General features: G+C 34.3%; 2 protein-coding genes and 1 long non-coding RNA gene across 3 annotated transcripts in view; 1 reads left to right on the forward strand and 2 right to left on the reverse strand.

The window, feature by feature from the left end:
* Nucleotides 1-19973, forward strand: part of LOC311094136 — a 683555-nt gene that overhangs the window by 553422 nt on the left and 110160 nt on the right. The window lies entirely within an intron of this gene.
* cndp2 (carnosine dipeptidase 2) lies at nt 4894-12232 on the reverse strand. Its single transcript, XM_084130554.1, has 12 exons — nt 12114-12232; nt 11631-11732; nt 11227-11370; nt 10135-10297; nt 9172-9260; nt 8288-8488; nt 7768-7852; nt 7324-7484; nt 6633-6797; nt 6386-6527; nt 5748-5895; nt 4894-5579 (listed from the first exon to the last, which is right to left on the reverse strand). Exons 2-12 carry the CDS (start codon nt 11688-11690, stop codon nt 5513-5515), a joined length of 1425 nt encoding a protein of 474 aa, XP_083986680.1. The 5' UTR covers nt 11691-11732; nt 12114-12232; the 3' UTR covers nt 4894-5512.
* txnl4a (thioredoxin-like 4A) lies at nt 16067-19736 on the reverse strand. The gene is made up of 4 exons (XM_084130664.1): nt 19597-19736; nt 19187-19362; nt 18957-19060; nt 16067-16461 (listed from the first exon to the last, which is right to left on the reverse strand). Exons 2-4 carry the CDS (start codon nt 19337-19339, stop codon nt 16290-16292), a joined length of 429 nt encoding a protein of 142 aa, XP_083986790.1. The 5' UTR covers nt 19340-19362; nt 19597-19736; the 3' UTR covers nt 16067-16289.

Raw genomic sequence — 19973 nt, forward strand, 5'->3', positions numbered from 1 at the left:
GATTGACAGTAAATACATTTATTTATATTGTGACAAAACATATATTTCAAATAAATGCTGTTTTTCTTTTTGTTTGTTTGTTTGTTTTTTCAGAGAATCCTGAAAAATGTACCGGCTTCCACAAAAATAGTCATGTCAGCATATTAGAATGATTTCTTAAGGATCATGTGACTGAAGAAGACTGGAGTAACTGTTTTGTTGTTGTTTTAAATTAGGATCAGGATGATCTTTGCAAATTATGATGATGTAGATGTGCATTTTATTCACTGATGCCATCTAAATTCATCACATTCTAGTGCCTTAACCTCTGAACAGAAATATCCACTCAACAACCAGCAACCATCAGAGTGCTTGTTTCCAAAACACATGCAGACACACACGCTCACTCGGTTACCATGCGTGTTGAGGACACCAGCTAAAAAGTGCCGTATATCTGTGTATGTGTGTGTGTGTGTGCTTCCCATGCCGCAGGGAGAGAGAGATGGAGAGAGACGTGGCATCGCGCTGCCATCACATCTCATCAAATTAAGGAAGTCCATTCCACTTAAACGAGTTCTGTGAATCTAAAATCGACCATTAATGCAGTGTCATGTTAAATTAATACTGTCATCTAAATTACTGGTATGAATCTTTCACATTTGAAATGAGACCAAGAATGACTTATTCATTCTCTGCTATCTCCTCTGATGTCATCCCCATTAAACATAACCAGGCGAGCTGTCTTGGCCTAATTGTATTAGAGTGTTAAGGGAGTGTTAGGCTGTTCAGAAATCATCATTTAGTATGCTGATCAACGGCTTTAGAGAACTGAATAATATCTGAAATGAGTCGCGCAACGAGGCACGCTGCAACTGACAACGCATGAGAGAGAGACATCAAGGAGATGTGAATGCTGGACAGTTATGTCCACAAACATGTTATACAGTGAAAAGAAGTAGCTCAAGAGTGAGGTGATTGACTTAAGTGCCTACCATGTGTTGTGCCAATCTGACATCAACATGAAAGGAGGTGCGACCCAGACACATGCCCTGGCATCTCTCCAGCAGCAAGACAAGTCCTTATAAGCTGGAAATGTTTGACTTCCCTGAAAGGAAAAGGGCAAACACTGCTGAAAACTTTTAAAAATTCAGATTTTTTTAAATTAATGTGTAAGAGAGACAAGCTAATGTAATCTGGTAATGAGCCAGACCTCATAAAACTAGTGGAGCTCAACTTCCTCCTTCAGTTTTATGGAGGCTGGCTGCAGGTGAGACTGATCCTGATTTACTGTCTATTCTGTACAGCACATCTCATGTTAGACGGACAAAAACACAGTGAAGCGTGTCTAATACGTTTGAGGTTTGAAATGAGCAATGCAATCATAATGACAAACTTGAACAATAATGTAATACATAAACATGTGCATAGATTGTGCAAAATTCACAATTAAGGAACTGGCTCCCTTTCAACTTATAACAGGAAGTTGAACTAAAATCTGATCTAGAATATCAGGAAGAGGAAATTACTGAATTGCATTTTAAAGAAATTCGAGATAGTAAAGCATTCTGGGAAATGAAGTGTTTACAGCCACCCTGGTCCGAAAAAGCTTAATTTATTAGGTAACTCTTTATTTTAAGGTGATCTAGTTACATTGTACTAACTCAAATAAGTACTGAGTAATATTAATTAACTACATATACTTACTATAGAGTTCTGGTTAGGGTTTGGTTTAGGGTTAGTTAGGCTAACTTTACTTGTAATCATGCATAATTTACTGTTAAGTGCATGTAGTAATGTGTAATCATTTATTATATTTAACAGAATTATCATAATTTCTATAGGTGGCATTTCAAACATATCTATCTATCTATCTCTAACGTTATCTATCTATCTATCGCCTCAAAACCTTAAGGTCTATTTAAACTTTTTTGCAAGCCTAAATTCAGTGTTTGTCTTGGCAATAAATATATAAATACAGTTATATGTAATTCTTTGATTTTCACTTCATTTTAATTCGACTTCCGTACACAGAGTCAAATTCGAACTGTTTCTGCATCCTTTTTTGTTTTGTTTTTACCTCAATTCAAATTGAAGAATTGAATTGTAATTTAAAAGGCATTGACAGTTCAATTCTGAATAGACTACAATTAAATTCATAGAATATTTGTCATGTTTAAATGTCATATCGTGAAGAGCAAAATGTCTTACCTCAATGTGTTCTAGCGTAGGCTAACAGTTACCTAACGGCTCTGACCTGGAGCAGTTACCGTGACGTCAGCAGAAATCATCGCTCAAAAGTTTGGAACAACCTCAAACTAAGCCAAAGATTTTCCCTGTTAACCATACTTTAATCCATAATACTATAGTCCCTACAGTTATTGGGGGGAAAAAAGCTACTATAAACGGTTACAGTCCTACTAAAATGCAAGTGTGATATCTTGATATTCACCACAACTGTCATAAACAAAATATTTTAAAAATTACTTGGAAAAGCTTCTTGCCCGCTTTGATATAATTTCGATATTCATTCATTGCAGTTTTGCAGTATTAAAAACGTGTTATTTTTTGAAGAATCTGTTACCATACCCTTTCATTAAAAAAGAATACGGTTTAAAAGTGCTTCAAAAATTTAATGCACCGAAATCACGTGTCCTGGTTGCAATCTGACAATAACAAGCATTTGTCGCCATCTAGTGGCAAAAATGAGAAAAAGCTACTCCTCGCATAAAGTAAATATCATGTATTGTAACAACCTCCCCAAATAATCTTAGTGCTGCTTTAAGGCCTTCTAAAAAAAAAGTTTCCATTGTCCCCTTAGACTAGAAGGACCCATAAGGACCTCCACATAGCCTACCCAATGGGCCCAGGGGAGTGAATTTAAACAATGACCACGTTACAACTGTTAAATTACTTTTCTCAGCTGAAACGTGGCAAAAAAAGATTGTATTTGCTGATACAGAAGTACAGTAGTTCTACAGGTAAACAAAAAGGCTCAAATATTGCATTGATACAAGCTTGCAATGACTGTTGCTCAACAATCCATTCCAACCTTTTTTCTTATCACGTGAAACCAGCAACTCCATTTCATGGCCAATTTTAAATAACAGACAGGACGACCTGTGTTTGCTGTGAGGTCTGACATTCTTGAACTAGTCAGACCTGATGAAATGTGGCTCTGCTCCTTACAGCAAGGCCTAGTAAACAGTTTTGTATTCAAATTATTCTGCTTTGTAACTCTTCCTACTGACAGCCATTGCCACAGGCCAAGATATCTCACAAAGCCAATGTGCATTTCAACATGGTTAGTTAAAAAAAAAAAAGTCAGATGGACTGAAACTGTTCTGAACACTAGCAAAAGAGGGAGAGACGTAAAAAAAAAAAAAAATCTTAAGGGCAGAGATAGGCTGTCTGGTCACATTTAGAGACTGGGTGTCATGGGAAAATAGCGCCACCAGACAAGTTTGTCCATTTGGATTCATCTACCTCGCCTGGCTGTGGTTGCACCGTTCCTGGGGCTATAAAGAAGGAGGTACAGGATAGATGTGACCTACAGCTCATAGAGGGCAGAACTACCAGTGTGCTGTCAGTCCACCTGTGAGCATCAGACATCAGAATGCACATAAACAAGCAGGTTCACTGCATCAAACCCTATGCATGCTAATTTAAATGCCCCATTGTGAAAAAGATGTCAACTTTAAAAAAGTGTGTAGATATGTTTTCTTTAATGTGTATGAGCTCATTTATATACTCAAACTCAAGTGAGGTTATGTTTTCCATACATATATATATATATATATATATATATATATATATATATATATATATATATATATATATATATAAGAATGATTTATGAAAATAAAAATCTTAACCCCAAACTTTTGAATGGTATATACTGATTTTTATAATATGCTGATTTTAAACATTCCTTATTATCAATGTTGAAAAATTAACAGCAAATCTTTTGTAACGTTATAAATGTCTTTACTCTCACTTTTGATCAATTTAATGCATACTTGCTTAATAAAAGTATTGATTAAAAAAATAATTTTGCACCCCCAACTTTTGAACACACACACACATATATATATATATATATAATACAGTGCTGCTTGAAAGTTTGTGAACCCCTTGCAGTAGGTTCTACATGTAGTCCACCAGACAACAAAATAGCTGAATTTATAAAAATGACCCCGTTCAAAAGTGTATATACCCTTGATTCTTAATACTATGTGTCGTTATGATCCACGGCTGGTTTTTTTTGTTTGTTTGTTTTTTTGTGATGGTAGTTCATGAGTCCCTTGTTTGTCACGAGGAGTTAAACAGCATCTTTTGTATATTTGAACCCTTTGCAGCAGTGACTGTATGATTTTGAGATTCATCTTTTCACACTATGGACAATTGAGGGACACAAACACAACTATTAAAAAAAGGTTCAAACATTCACTGGTGCTTGAGAAGGAAACACAATAGTATAAGAGCCGGGGGGTGAAAACTTTTGAACAGAATGAAGATGTCCAAATTTTCCTTATTTTGCTTAAATATAAAAAATTCATTTAGTACTGCCCTTCGGAAGCAACAGAAGATACTTACATGTTTCCTGAAGACAAATTAAGTACAAATTACCTTGATCTTCAAATTCAAAAAGTATAAATAATAGTATGAATGAATGAATGAATGAATATATATATATGTGTGTGTGTGTGTGTGTGTGTGTGTGTGTGTGTGTGTGTGTGTAATGTATGTGTATATAGATAATAGATAATACATTAAAAATGTAAGAGAGCTACACATGGCAGTTTATCTGTTCAATAAATGACCTTACTCGCCTGTTGAGTAATAAAAAAGCCACCTCCGCATCGCTTTTACAACATTTCAAATCCCTCAGTAATCGCCATCTCCGAAAAGCCAAGCCAGTGTTTATTTTTATTTTATTACGAGCTCTGGCGCGGTAATCAGGGTAAGACAAAACCACATTCTGGAAGAAGGATTGACGATGTTTTAAGTTTTGTTAATTTTGAACAAAAAAAAAGTTACAGAGTGTACCTTTAAGGATAAACTATTAACACTTGAGCACTTGGAATACTTAAAATGTTCTCATTAAATGTTCTCTTAAAATGTTCTCAAAATAGTCCAGTACAGTAAAAAAAAAGAAAAAAAAGAAATCAAAATTGTATCAATTTTAATTTGCATGTTATTCAGTAGGTGTGCATATAGCCATATGTAAACAGATTACACCAGATAATAGATTGTCATATATACCAAATTAAAGGATTATTCACCCAATATACCCAAAAATGAAAAGTCTGTTATTACAAGGGTGAAGAATTTCAGGCAGACACCCTAATATTGCAGCTACTAGGGATATACGAGACTGAAACAACAATGTATACTGATTTGGTCTCACCAGTTTTTTCAAAACACTTGCTTGATGGTTTATTTTAGAGAACTGGACAAAAGAAAGAGCTGGGTGGAAATACATCTGATGTTCTGAAAATGACTATATACTGATAAATTGAATCAGAAGTTTCAGTTAGCTAAGCTGAGATACTTCATAGAAGTAAGCTCCCAACATCTTGGTGCCCTGAATATAGTTGGATCTGTAAAGAAAAAAAGGAAAATTATTGGAAAAAAAACATTTTCAAGCATCCCAAGATCAGATAAGTTTTGCATAAATAAAGCTGGCCTATGAGAGCAATCAGATGATTACAGAGGTGACAGTTGCTGTCATACACAGACAGATCTCGATAACAAGATGTAAACCTCACCTGTTGAGTTTCTCGTTCTGTGAGTGAGCTCCATCGTCAGAGGAACCGACAGGCAGCAGCATGACATTCTGGCCGGTTGCTTCTTGGAAGGTTAGAGTCACCGGGATACTTCCTCCCTCACGGGTCAGGTCAGGCTCCACGCCAAACACTAACAGCAGCGAAAGATACAGAATTACTTTAGACCACAAATAAATTGTGTTTGGAGAAAAAAAAAACACTACACTTTTGATTTGACATAACAGAATCAAGGCAAAAATCAACCAACATTTTGTAAATATCACGCATGGGTTGATGCTGCATGTAAATATCCATGGTCTTTTTTTAAATTAATATAAAAATGAGTTTAAGTGTGTTTTAGGTGCTGCAACTGGACGTCATTGTCCATTCTTTTAAGGTTTTTCACTAATTTTAATCACATTTTTCCCCTTCAAAAAAAAAAGAAAAAAATTATATTACAAGTTTTCAAAATTTACATAAGTATATCAATTAATAGGGGCTCAGTAAAGCAACAATATGAAATTAAAATAAAATAATTAAAATAGATAAATAGAATATAACTTTAGGTATTTTATGTAAACGTAGACTGGAATAAGATCAGCAATCTTGTATCTACAGTTATACCACATATTGTGTCTTACCAGTCTTCATGGCCTTTCTGCCAGCCATGTAGTGAGGGTGGTTAAAGTCAGACACCCAGGCTTTGGCTCCATGTCCCATGTACACTTTCAGTTTGTTGGGACTTTTCAATTCCGCAAACTTGCTTTCCAGATGAGTAATTACCTGTAAGAAAAGCAGAACATTTCAGCACAAGCATGTCTGGAAATTATGCAGATGACTCTATGTGAGTGGTAGAGCATAAAACAAGACTAAAAAAAACCTTCAAACCTGTTTCTCCACTACTTTGGGATCCATGTCAGGGACAAGGCGGATGGAGAACTTGCCAATGACCTTGCGGGGGATGACAGTTTTGGCACCTGCCTCGGAGAACGCTCCCTCTATCCCGTGCAGAGACAGGGACGGGTATCTCCAACGATGCATCAGAATTTGCTCCTGTACAGACAAACCAATATATTATTCGGTTTATTATACACGTCACTGAACATAAAACATGAATTTACAGAAAGGTCAGGCAGCCTGATTAAATGAGGCAATTTTTTTAAACATGCTATCATATCATAATCAAAATATATTCCAATAAATAAATAAAATTTGAATCAGTGTTATTTTAGCATCATTGATATTATAGTTTTTGGTAATAATTTGAATTCGATTTTATTTTTATATTTTCTGTTTTCTTTTTAGCTCAAGTTTTAGTCATTTTGTTGTGTTTTTAAATGTCTATATAGTTTTAGTTTTAGTTATTTTAGTACTTCAATTTAAAAGAAACAAAGAAAATGAGAAATGCTGCCTTGGCAACTAGCTAAAATAAAATAAGCTAAGTTAATGTTCTTTTTTCCCCCAAGTAAGACCATATTTAAATGTTTTAGTTTTAGTGAATGATGATAACCCTGATTTAAATGAACAAAAACATAAATATTACATCATCGGAAAATGTGGAAAGAGAGGGGTGATTTACTTTGGTGTCATGCAGGAGTTTGTCTGTTCCAACATCTTTGGCGTATTCTTCCATGTCAAACTCAATCTTTTCATAGAGCTTCCTCTCCTCATCAGTCAATTTAGCCACATGGTCGTATATCCCTGGTACTATAATTTTCCCCTTGTTATCCACCAAAGTGCCTAAAAATATAACATACTTAATACACTTTCAGCATTGCAAAAATAATACATTAACAAACAACAATAACATTTTTAAGGTTCCTTAAAAAATTGTGAGGTGAACTGATTAAGAGGAAATCATTGCCAACTGCTCTAAGCTGACAGGTAACATTAGCAGGTCAACAAGAAATATATCTCAGTGTAATCAAAATGCAATCTAGGAAATCCCTGTCATCCTGAATAGTTTTATGACCAACCTACTGATCCTATTTCCACCAAAGGAATATGTAGGTATCAGTCTCACCCATCAGAGCAATGAGGTCAGTCATGGCCTCATGAACGGATCCTCCAAACACACCAGAGTGAAGATCTTTATCACAGCATTCCATCTGAAAATGTAAAAGATGGTTCTCAGCCATGACAAAACTCAAATCTATACCTTTGCGCTTTTAAGTACAATTAGGAAAAGTGATGAACTGGAATGTCAGACACGTAAAAAGGCAGTAATCTGCAATTTTGTGATTATCAACATTAACTGTACCTACCAAAAACTGTAATATAGTACATATTTTCATACACACCCAATATATATATATATATAAATATATATATATATATATATATATATATATATATATATATATATATATATATATATATATATATATATATATATATATAGGATTATTTTATCTTTTTTATAATTCATTTATGAATAATTGTATTATATATACACACATGACATCAGTTATTGACATCAGAACTTTAACTAAGCACCACTTGCTTGGAATCTTTTGATGTTAAAGTAACCCATTAACTCCTACCTCAATATAGAAGTAGCAGATTCCTCTCAGGCCGTAGGTAATGCAGGGCTTGGTCTTTCCCAGCCAGTAGTTATCAGAAATGCAGACATAGTCCACATCCTTAAAAAAAGTATCTTTGCGAGAGAAAACCAGCTCGTCTAATCCCTCTGATCCAGACTCCTCCATTCCCTCAAAGCAGAACTTTATATTGATGGGCAGTTCCTGTGATAAAGTAAATCTAGGTTTTAGTGCAAAAATCCATTAATGTGAGGTTTCAAATATTTTACATGGTGCTTTCTGCAGTCAATATAAATCTATAGATATAATATAAAGTGTGAGAATAATTCTTCACAAACCAAACATTTTATTATACTAAAACGTGAACAATAGGAACAAAAAGCATAACATTACAAGTTCCCTTACAGTTAATTAAATTAGATCTAATTAAATTAGCTTGACACAATACTTTAAAATGATCAAAGATCACAAAACAACCTTTAAACTGTTCTGCTCTTAATTTGCGTGTGTAAATGAGGAACTTTGAAAGCAGTGACAGTTCCCTCAGGTGATAATGATTGAGAAACTGAGGTAATCTATGGATAAGCAAAAGACTGTATGCAATGTGATTTTTAACACAATGATATGCAGTGTTCATCACAGTTTCAGTCAAACTAGGTGCACATGCAACTGCAATTTAATTTACATTCTGTCTTGTTGGGGAAAAAAAGATATATTAACAAGATTAAGTAATGCAGGCAATGCTAAACTTCTAGCAACTGACACCTTTATCCACTGATACTGTCATATGATACTGCTTGCAATACATGAGGACTTTGCACAGCTGTTACAGGCTTAATAAGTAAGCAGACAGTATCATTTGGAAAAAAAAAGGACAGTGTAAGCACCTGTCCAATCTTCTGATAGGCCTCAATGATGTTGAACCAGGCCAGTACAGGGCCTTTATCATCGGTAGATCCACGTCCGTACATTTTACCTGCAAAACAATTAAACGAAGCATGAGCCACGGTCAAATAAAATGTCGTAAAGTGTAATGATTACAATGCATTTCAATCTATAATCTCAATTCAGCAAGTCTTTTACAATATATATCAAAGTGCATTTAAAGACCTCACAGATGAATGGCCTTGTTATTAATTTACAAAAACTATTACTTTATGCTAATTGTAAAAGATTACTAGACAATTGCCAGACAAAAGCCTGATGTTTTGGCTGATCCTGTATGAGATACTCTTCTTTTAGATCATCTTAAAATAAGAACCTAGTTGTGAAACAGAAAATATTTGATTGCAGTGCACTATATAAAACAACCAACTAATTAACTTTTTTTTTAATGATATGCAAAAAAAAATATATTTATTTTTGTTTAAGATTAATATTAATTAGTCCCAGTTTGGAAAACAAAATCTACAGGAATCAGCTGACAAGTCACAAGGCTAAGCTCAAGCGTCAGATCTATCTCAGCAAAAAGAGACAATAGGATTTGTCTTGAAATCTCTTTGGGCTGGAGGGACACAAATGTAACATGCTGAGTCGGTGAGATTTCTTCCTTTTTTGTGTCAACAGCCACATGCAAGCAGAACTTTTTTTTTTTTTTAAATGCTAGTGGTGACTAATTTTAGCCCAATTGAATGTGAAATATTACCTGGAGGGAGAACTGCTTGCAGAGTATTGCACAAAAAGCAAATCAATTGAAGAACCTCATTTGGTCTAAACAGATTTCTTCAATACACTCAAAGGCTTCATTAATAAATTATGTTAGCATCTGGATCCTCAACACCAAGAGACTGCTACTGTACACTTGAAAAATAAAAAGACTTAAAGAGCCACTTGTGCAAGCATACTCATACCATCTTTCTCCACCAAAGTGAAGGGCGGTGAGTCCCAGCCATCCTCAATGTTGGCTGGCTGCACATCCAAGTGTCCGTAAATACACACAGTCTTCTTGCCTGGGTCTGAGCCGAGTCTGCCCAGAACTATTGGAGGAAGAGGGATCTGCTCACCACTTGGCAACTAAATTAAAACCAGAAAAAAGCAATGCATGAGGAGTTTAAAATGATTTAAGAGTATTAAGGAAGATATTTTGAAGAATGTCATTAACCAAACAGTTGATGGGCCCCATTGACTTCCATAGTTTTTCTTACTATGGAAGTCAATGGGGTCCATCAACTGTCTGGTTACTGATATTCTTCAAAATATTTTCCTTTGTGTTCAGCAGAAGATAGAAATTCATACAGGTTTGAAACAACTTGAGGGTGAATAAATGATGACAGAATTTTCATTTTGAAGTCAACTATTCCTTTAAACATCAAAATATGAGGAAAATATTTAATATTTTTAAATATTTTAAATACGAGGGAAGAACAAAACACTCTTGTGCTTATGTTGCTTATTTTCCTATGCAAACCTATAACAAATTGTTTTTGCATGTGTTCATAATTTCTTTGTATGAAAGCCTGGCCATAAATTGTGGCACAATTTATAATGTTTCATTGCATTATCAATTTTTTTAATAATTTGAATATACATGTATGAATGTATAATTTATTTATTTATTTAAATACCTTTAAGATAAATATATACAACTTTTAATGTGATTTTATGGCCTTCTCCGAAATGAATTTTGTTTTGGAACAACATGAGAGTGAATAAATAACGACCAAATAAACCACTCATTAACAAATAAATTTCACTTTCACTTGAACCATGTGATCTGAGTTTAGGACAAATATCAAAACATAACTACACTGCAATCTTGTGATGCATGTGACACATGCAGTCAGATGGTCGACCACAAAAATGTAAAAACAGGAAGCAGCTTGTAATGTTTGAGCTAAAGGCTAAAATCAGTAAGAATTCTAAAACCAGGCATTAAAATAAAAACTCCAAAGCCGACTCCAAGGCAAGAGATTTATAGTAACTGTGAATTTTAGAAAACACACCTTCTGCATGCCGACGTCAGCCATCTCCACTGTTCCCCCAAGTCTCTCGATGTCTTTGGCTGCAATCTCCATCATCTTCTTGATTTCTCCTCGTTTCTCTGGCCAGGCCGACACACTCTGTACAGCAACCCATTCTGCCAGGCGCTTCAAAAAAAAGAAAAAAATAACACACACAAAAGTGTTTACATTTCCGTTAGAAAATGTACATGTCCAAAGAGTACAGTCATCAAAAATTTAGAATAACACATGGAGGTATAGGAATTAAACAAAAAACTATAATGAATACATAATTGTAATTACTAAATAATAAATAAAAATAAAATCTAAACTATTTTAGCTTAAAGTAGACCCATTTTCCAGTTTTGGATATATAATAATATACAATATAATATACCTCTCAATACCTCAACATATTGGTCCTGGTGCTCATCGACGTATTTGAAGAGAGTTGGAAGGTAAGACATTGCTGCACAGTGATCCAATCCTTCAGTGACAGAAGAACTGACCTAAAGGAAAGGAAGATAGACGTGTAATATAGAATTTTGTCATCCAGTGAGGAAAAGAAACTCCTCCCAACTCTGTAACTGCTGACAAAATCATTCCCAATCCCACTAGCTATCAGTGCAGAGGACTGAGAGACGCTGCGCTACAATTATAAAACAGGACAAAAAAATGATTAAAAAATATGTAGAACAAAAACGTCTTTTTGATATCAATATCAACTAGGCTTAAGCAATAGGCTTTAACTTAAATAATAATGATGATAAGAATTATTTCGCTTAAAACTATTTCCAGTGGTAACTAATAAGTCCGAAATTCATAAAATATATCTTGCAAAGGCTATATTTAGAAATATATAGGGGGGAGGAGAGAAACTGTATACTTACTGGATAAAACACGTCAAAGTCTTGAAGTTAACTGAAAGTAAGCTGCTGTCCAGTGTCCACGTCCACCCCAGGTCTTTTTTCATCAGTGGAGTGAAGAACGCCATGAGAAGCAATATGGGGATGGGGTTTCCGACCAGATCAATGGCTTTCAAAATAAAGGTCTGAGTGATGCGGAGGCTTTCACACAGTGTACCTCAAAAAATGACTACACATTTAAGTCACACTTTGTGAATGAATGTCATTACATTAGATAATAAAATATGAATTCAATTGGCATTCATCACTTTTCAATAAAACATTTCACTAAAGTTTGTTATATTTTAAATTAGCCTATACAATATATTAATATTAAGATACAAAAATGTATGCTGTTGTCGATGTTTAAATCATTTCAACTTAAATTACATTAAACTTTGAAAGTACATAAAAGTTTAAATTGCTTAACTTATTTTGATGAGTGAACATAGAATGTTTTACAGTGAACAAAACCCCAATATTTTTCTATTGCGATCTTGGACACTTGAGAGCATGTGCATTCAACAAGTAGCCTTAACGCACACTAAATGCACACTTCATATTTCATCATATTCAGGAATTCATGTGCCCTGAAATGTCGAGGAAAACTTTCCAGTAATTACAATTTGGTCGTAAAACAAAGTGTTGCACATTTTATTGATGCGGAGATGACTATATGTATTTTGTCAAATGTTTGCAACATGCTTTTTATCACTTAATTACAAGCACCACAATTACAAAAATCAATTGTCATTTGTTAGGAACTACTAAATAGACATTTAGAAGTTTATTTTAAAGTGCAAATCAAAATGTGTAAATAAAGCACTTGTGAAAGTGTCAGATGACCACTTACTCCATTTACCTACCTATCAGCTAAATAATTCCACCTTAACAGTAAAATAACAATCAAAGACGATTGCTGAATAAATAAAATTATGTAAATTGGAGGGAGTTTGTCATCTGACCAATCTGAAGGATTTAACTTGTAGAGCCTCTTCTGTATTATCAGCACAAGGAAGGGGTATCAGAAGGGGGTACACATAATGTGGCTCACCCTTCTTTCCACTGTGGAACTCATTAGCATAATCTAAAGCACACAGGTAGAGCAGTGTTTAAAGTTTTACCAATGCATTTATCACTTTCCTAACCACCACCAGAATAATGTTCTGAACAGTCCAAACAAGATGGAAAAAGATTGAACTGTCATGACAGTGGTTCTCAACTCTGGTTCTGGCCTATCCCCAATAGTACACAATTTGGATGTCGTCCTTATCTGGCACCCATTTCCGGTCTTGCAGTCCCTCTACTAACAAGCTGGTAAGTTGAATAATGATTTGAGAGACCAAATCCATGGGGCTACTACAGAACCAGGTTGTTTGGGAAACACTGGCAGTTAATTACTTATTTTTTTCAGCTGTCTTCCCTCATTTTAATATGGTATGTTTTAATTTCAATAGAGTCTGAGTTGTCTGATGACTGACAATAACTGAATGGCAAAAGAACGCAAGAAGCCCTCACGGCCATGCCGGGGAGCTCTGCAACACCTCAACAATCTGCAGTGCGAGGTTTTGGTCCTCTTGGATCCTCTTTTGTAGCGGTGAGTTTAATGATGTTCATTATAGGGAAGGGGTGTCTTATTTTGGGAAAATGGTTTTGGCTGTCTAAGTGCATATGAAATTAGGTCCACACATGTGTGGTATAAATGAAAACTATTTTTTATTTTCTGTAAACTTGTCTTTCAAAGATGATCATGGAGAAATTGCCTTTAAAACCCTTCCTGCTATCCATACCACCCATTACCATACCTCACAAATGGAAAAATGGTGAGTCCAACATATGCTGAAATTAAGCGCAGCTTAAATGACATTCATCCTGTAAGTAAAAGCAACACTATCAAATTATTTTTGATAAATTACACTGCTTTGTGGCTCATATGGATCCATTTCTTCTTTCCATCAGTGATTCTGCTTATAAATGGGTTATTTTTTGTTCTCACAAAAATGAAAATTATTGTTAATGGGTCATTTTTAGTTCACCCAAAAAATGAAAATTCTGTCATTAATTACTCACCCTCGTGTCGTTCCAAACCTTAAAGTCTTTCGTTGATCTCTGAGAGATGATATAAAGATATTTAAGATTGAAATTGAAATAAAGATATTTTTTTAAAGAAATCTGAAAGCTTTCTGTCCCTCCACTGACAGTCCTCGCAACTACCACTTTCAATGCCCAGAAAGTTAGTAAACTAAGACATCACTGAAGTAATCTATAACTCAATTTTGTACTTTGTGCAAAAAATAATAATAATAATTGTTGCGTTCACACATTCCTGCTCTCGCATCAACACAAGCATGCGCCGAGGTGCTCTCGTGAACATGCGTTGGAGATTGATATTTTGTAAATAAAGTGGTAAAATATGGTTAAGGTATAGAATATAGTAACGTCGCTTCATAAAAATGAGGTTGAACCACTGTAGTCACATGAACTACTTTTATGAAGTCTTTACTATCTTTCTGGGGCTTGAAGTGTCAGTTGCGTGACTGTAAATGGAGGGACAGAAATCTCTCAGATTTCATCAAAAAGATCTTAATTTGTGTTCCGAAGATGAACGAAAGACTTACGGGGTTTGAAAGGACATGAGGATGAGTAATTAATGACAGAATTTTCATTTTTGGTTGAACTAACCCTTTAACAGCAGGTGTAATGACTAATTAGGGTGACCACATTTTAATTCAGTACAGCACTGCTTTGGTGTAACTTTTACGTTTTTACACTGTTGATGTTGTCACAGTGCATGCCCAACTGAAATGGATTTATTCTTTTAAGGTTGGAACTAATATGGTGCATTACATGAACAGTGAGACAAGCCAGGATCCACGTGACTTGATGCATGGGGACAAAGAGAACTCGCAAGTTTTTATCATATTCAGTGTGGAGGCAAACTTTAATATATCTGGAGGAGTTCCTTCAACACATTGCTGCCTCATTAAGAACTTTGATCATCATCATTAGGTCCAGTTGTCAACATATGTATTCATATAACAAGTTATATATCATAAGTTTTTATAACTTAAGGTATGTTTACAAGAACACATCAATGCATTCAGTGTAGAGTGAAGACCTTTTAATAGTTATGTTTATTTCTTGAAGGATTTAATGTTATGAATTGACGTATTCTGTCCATATTTGTATAGCTTTTGAATTTAATATAATGTATATTTTAAATTTAGCGTTCATTTTGAATTTTTGTGTGCTGTATGTACATTTTATGTATTTGTACTCTTGTGTATATCTTGGTTACTGTTTGTACACATTTGCATAGATTTTGAATTTATGTGTTGAATGTACACTAGTGTTTTTTGAATTTATGTACACAATTATATATATTTACATTAAATGCTATGACTCCTTAAATGCTATGAACATATGTATTGTTTTATACAAATAAACAATCTGTGTTTAAAATAGTGTCATAAATAAAAATAAATATTTAACTAAATTGCTGGGTTATTTTAACCCAACTGGCATTTAACCCAATGCATTATATATATTAAATAACCCACAGTTGGGAAGGTGCTATACCACCTCATAGTTAGGATATTCGTTGGGTTATTTTTAGTTATTAAGTGAGTATTCAGCATCCAAACTCTGAAATAGTCTTCTTAGCCTTGTTCGGGAAGCAGACACACTCTTGTTAGTTTAAATCTAGACTAAAAACACATCTCTTTAACCTGGCATACACAAAACACATTATTAATTTCTATTATTCAAATCAGTTAAATGATTGTTATGCAACATGATTGTGAAGTCACAGCAGATCACGCTTACACTTAAGGTAGTTCATGTTGTTTCAGCTATACATATTTAATTCTGACATGGTTTTATGACTAAACCTAATAATTAGCACTGCGATGATAAATAAGAGCTTAGAAATACAAAGATCAGAAACACACCATTCAATATTTATTCAATATACAGTGAAATTTTCAGACGGACAAAATTATAAAAAACTGGTGACCGTAACAGCAACAGAGAAACACATTTCAATATGAAGTTGAAAATCCTAAACAAGGCCATTAAACAGTCCAAATGACCAAACTGCTGAATGCTCAGATCTTGTCCAATGTTGATGAAAAACAAAAATTGCATAAAAGTGCACAGACATCAGTATCTGTATTTGGTTGAGTAGTCTTTTGGGGAAACCACAAGACCCCGTCCTTTCCTTGCCCCCCTGTAGACAGTCTCAACAATGTCTATCATCTCCTGCTTATCTTCCATGGTCCAGTTTATCTTGTTGTTATTACCAGTGCCAAGATCAATCATGATGTGCTTGTTCCTGAGATAGACGAGCAAATATACATTAGGATAAATATGCACTGTAAAACTATTATTGGGTAGATACTGTATATAAATATTGCATAGAACTTTGATAAGGTAATTCTATTGTGACAACAGATAAAGTGCCCCATTATGCTTTTTTCAGATATTATCCTTCATGTAGTGTGGTATAACTGTTTATGAATGTGTCAGCATAGTTTTAGAGATCTTCTAGAGTTTTTTAGTCAAAATAAAGGGCTAGGAGTCGTCGATGTAATTAGTCGTTTTATTGAATTATATGTAAATTAATTAAATGATCAATACAAGTCACCAACGGCGCATCAGAATGTGTAACTCCTGTTGAGGACGCGCTCTTCCTGGAGCAACACGCTAAAACACAGCAACTAAACCCAATTAATTCACAACAATTCATTACAGTAGTGTTCTCATAATGTTATGTAACATGAGAGTTCCAATCGTAGTTAATATTAGTCATGCATTGCTGTTAGAGCTGCACGTTCTGAAGCTGCGCATGCTGAATGAACACCGGTAAACTGAAGCCCTTTGCTAGCCGGTCATTTAACTCAACGAAACGCATCCAGATATATACAAAATAAACATAATATTACAAATTGTATATGCACAAAATGACGCGAATGCACAAGTGACCTTGAGTTACGTGCTGGTCAGAATGTCTAATGGATGTGCTCTTCCTGGAGCACTGTGCTGAAACATGGCAACTAAACACAGAGAATTAACAACATTTTATTACAATATTGTTCTCTTTATAATGTTATATAAAATGACAGTCCCAATCATAGCTATTAGTCATGATAAAGCCGATAAAGGCTTAAAATGTAAACATCGACCAGATATGAAAAGTTATGCTGCAGATATGCCTTATATAATGAGACATGTTGATTATGAACCTGCAGTAACTCTCATAAATATTTTACCTGAATGTTGATTAGATTTACTTTAATGAAATCACGAATCTGATTTATAGGTCAGAAGCTATAGTTTTTACATGATGAATAAAAACAAACATAACATTTGTAAATTAAATTATTTTATACATACAGTTTTATTCATTAATGTGTCATTTTTTCAAACGGATTATGAGGATTCGGATTTAGAATTTGTACAGCTCTTTTGCTGTTGAACATCCACATATAAAATGTTAAGGTTACAACTGCATCTGTCTAAAACAAACAGCAGTGATTGATTTTATTATTGTGAGTTTAAAAGCTTTCAATTTACTCTCATTATAAAAAGAACTTTAATAATGCTTTAGTTCTAACAAGTAAGTTTTTGCTCAAAAGTAACTGAAATGAAAAATACTTTGCTTATAATCCTTGTAGAGGACAGACATGGTGTTGTTTCCAATCAAAAGGAAAATATATCGGTAATATGCCAAAATATCAGCATATCTGATATCGGCAAATATCCTAGTTTACTTTTCACTATGTCATTCATTGCAATTGAGAGTGAATCCCGCATTTAATCTATAAGTGGATGTCCCTACCGAAACTTTGCAGCATGTATGTTGCAGTTGGTCCTCTAAGAAGCATGAAAAACCATAATTTTTATTCAATTACTGAATAGATTATATATAGCAAAGAAAGGGGAAACAGAGTTATAGTAGTTTATCTGAGTGGCCAGATAAATATGTGAATACTTTTAAGTAGAATACTTTATTTTCAATGAATATTTTAAAATGTATATGTTACCGGCAAAGTGTGTAATCCGGCATTCTATAGAATGCCTAGGTAATGTATAGAATTAGGTAATGTATTTTTTGCAAAAAACATCAGGAATTCTATACATTGCCTAGGCATTCTATACAATACCGGGATTTCACACTTTGCCGGTAACATATATAATACAAGTTATATAAGGGCAAGTTTTACCAGCTCTACTGACTCAATATCCGATGCTACAAAAAATTATTTTGCCTCAAAAATATAGGCACTTACAAAGAGTAAAATAATAAACAATAAAAACCACAAACACACACAATTTCAGAACTGTTGTCACAAGGCTAAAGTGATAGAATCATTACCAACCTTGTCTGTGCAAAGTTATATGCAATATTTATACGTCTATCCAATTATGACACATCATTAGAACGTAAGGCCAATAAACCCTGTAAAATTTGCATTACAGGAGCGAAGACAAGACAAGGACATTCCTTCACATTTGTTTTAAACCCAAATTCATTGCAAGTCCTTCTATGTTTTTTAAAGGAGGAGCCAAAGATATTTTCTATGGTAAATATGCTATCAATTAAGCATAACCTATCTAGAACCAGACACATTTAAGGGAAAATAAATAAACAACTAAATGCTTAAATGCTTAGTAGACTCCCATTTGGTTAAAGAGATACGCCACCCAAAAATAAAAACTCACGCGTTTTATTTTTCCAAAAATAAAAACATTTAAAATTTTTGGCTGGAGTATCCCTTTAAATTGCTGCCTAAGTCTCTGTAGTCCTTATACAATCTGAAGACTTACCTGAAAAAGAACATGACTGTGCAAGGATCATATAACTCGTACATCTTGTTAAAATCTGGCACTTCTGTGATGTCCACAAGGTAAATTACTGCAAAATTCTTCACCTGAGGAAACACTTGATATTAGAAACACTGATAGAATAATGGAATATAGATAATTATTCCCACAGACATTATCAACAAGTCCTACACATACAGCAAATGCTCTCTGTTCTAATTAGGAAACTGTACCTTCTCAGCGATGCTGTACAACACTTCATCCATTTTCATACACGTCGGGTCCCAGTCGTGGCCAAATCGTATAACAATCACACGGTCCTCCTCGGATAAAATAGCCTGGTCCACTTGCCAGCCATTGTGAAGATGAGGGAGCATGTACGACATTTTGATGGAAATTCAACACACTTCTAAAAAGGCACATGAGGTTGTTGTCAAATATGCTTACAAACCACACCAGGTCAATAAACCGTTCAATCGTAACAAAATAAAACGCAAAACCGATTTGTTTACATTCCACACGTTGATTTCTCGTTAGCAATTAGCTCTGAAGATTCTAGAAAGATTACATTTAGATTTATTCAGTTAAATATTAGAGCTATAAAACAGAAAAAAAAAACTTTAAAGGGAAATGCAATCCTTACCTTGCAGTTTAAATAACCTTGTTGTGTAGATTAAGTGAGTGTTCCGAGTTTATTAGATGTATAACACTGCTTACTACTGGTTTTAGCACTGCAACGACGACGACGGTGGCTGCCGCGGCCAGTGACAATGCTAATGAACAGATATCAATATCGCCATCTACTGGATTGGAGAAAGCTTCTGCTCTATGGAGTGTATAACAAGAAATCTTACAATCAAGATAGTCCGGGTATTATAAATATTAAAAAGTAGTGTTTAAATTATGAAAATGTATTCAAAGTGTCATTCAGGAATCAGACTGAAGATTAATATATGTTATTATTATTATTTGGCCTTAAACATGAACAAATATGCACAGCAATCGATTCTGTTGTCTTTA

The sequence above is a fragment of the Abramis brama genome (genome assembly GCF_963993115.1).
Source record: "Abramis brama genome assembly, chromosome: 12".
Classification (NCBI taxonomy): domain Eukaryota; kingdom Metazoa; phylum Chordata; class Actinopteri; order Cypriniformes; family Leuciscidae; genus Abramis; species Abramis brama.

Coding starts and splice junctions, on each gene's coding strand:
- txnl4a (XM_084130664.1), bottom strand. CDS start 19,339: ATGTCGTACATGCTCCCTCATCTTCACAATGGCTGGCAAGTGGACCAG. Junction 19,061..19,186: donor TGTACAGCATCGCTGAGAAG/GTACAGTTTCCT, acceptor GTGTTTCCTCAG/GTGAAGAATTTTGCAGTAAT. Junction 16,462..18,956: donor ACAGTCATGTTCTTTTTCAG/GTAAGTCTTCAG, acceptor CGTCTATCTCAG/GAACAAGCACATCATGATTG.
- cndp2 (XM_084130554.1), bottom strand. CDS start 11,690: ATGTCTTACCTTCCAACTCTCTTCAAATACGTCGATGAGCACCAGGAC. Junction 8,489..9,171: donor CCTATCAGAAGATTGGACAG/GTGCTTACACTG, acceptor ACTTTATCACAG/GAACTGCCCATCAATATAAA. Junction 7,485..7,767: donor TGACCTCATTGCTCTGATGG/GTGAGACTGATA, acceptor TTATATTTTTAG/GCACTTTGGTGGATAACAAG.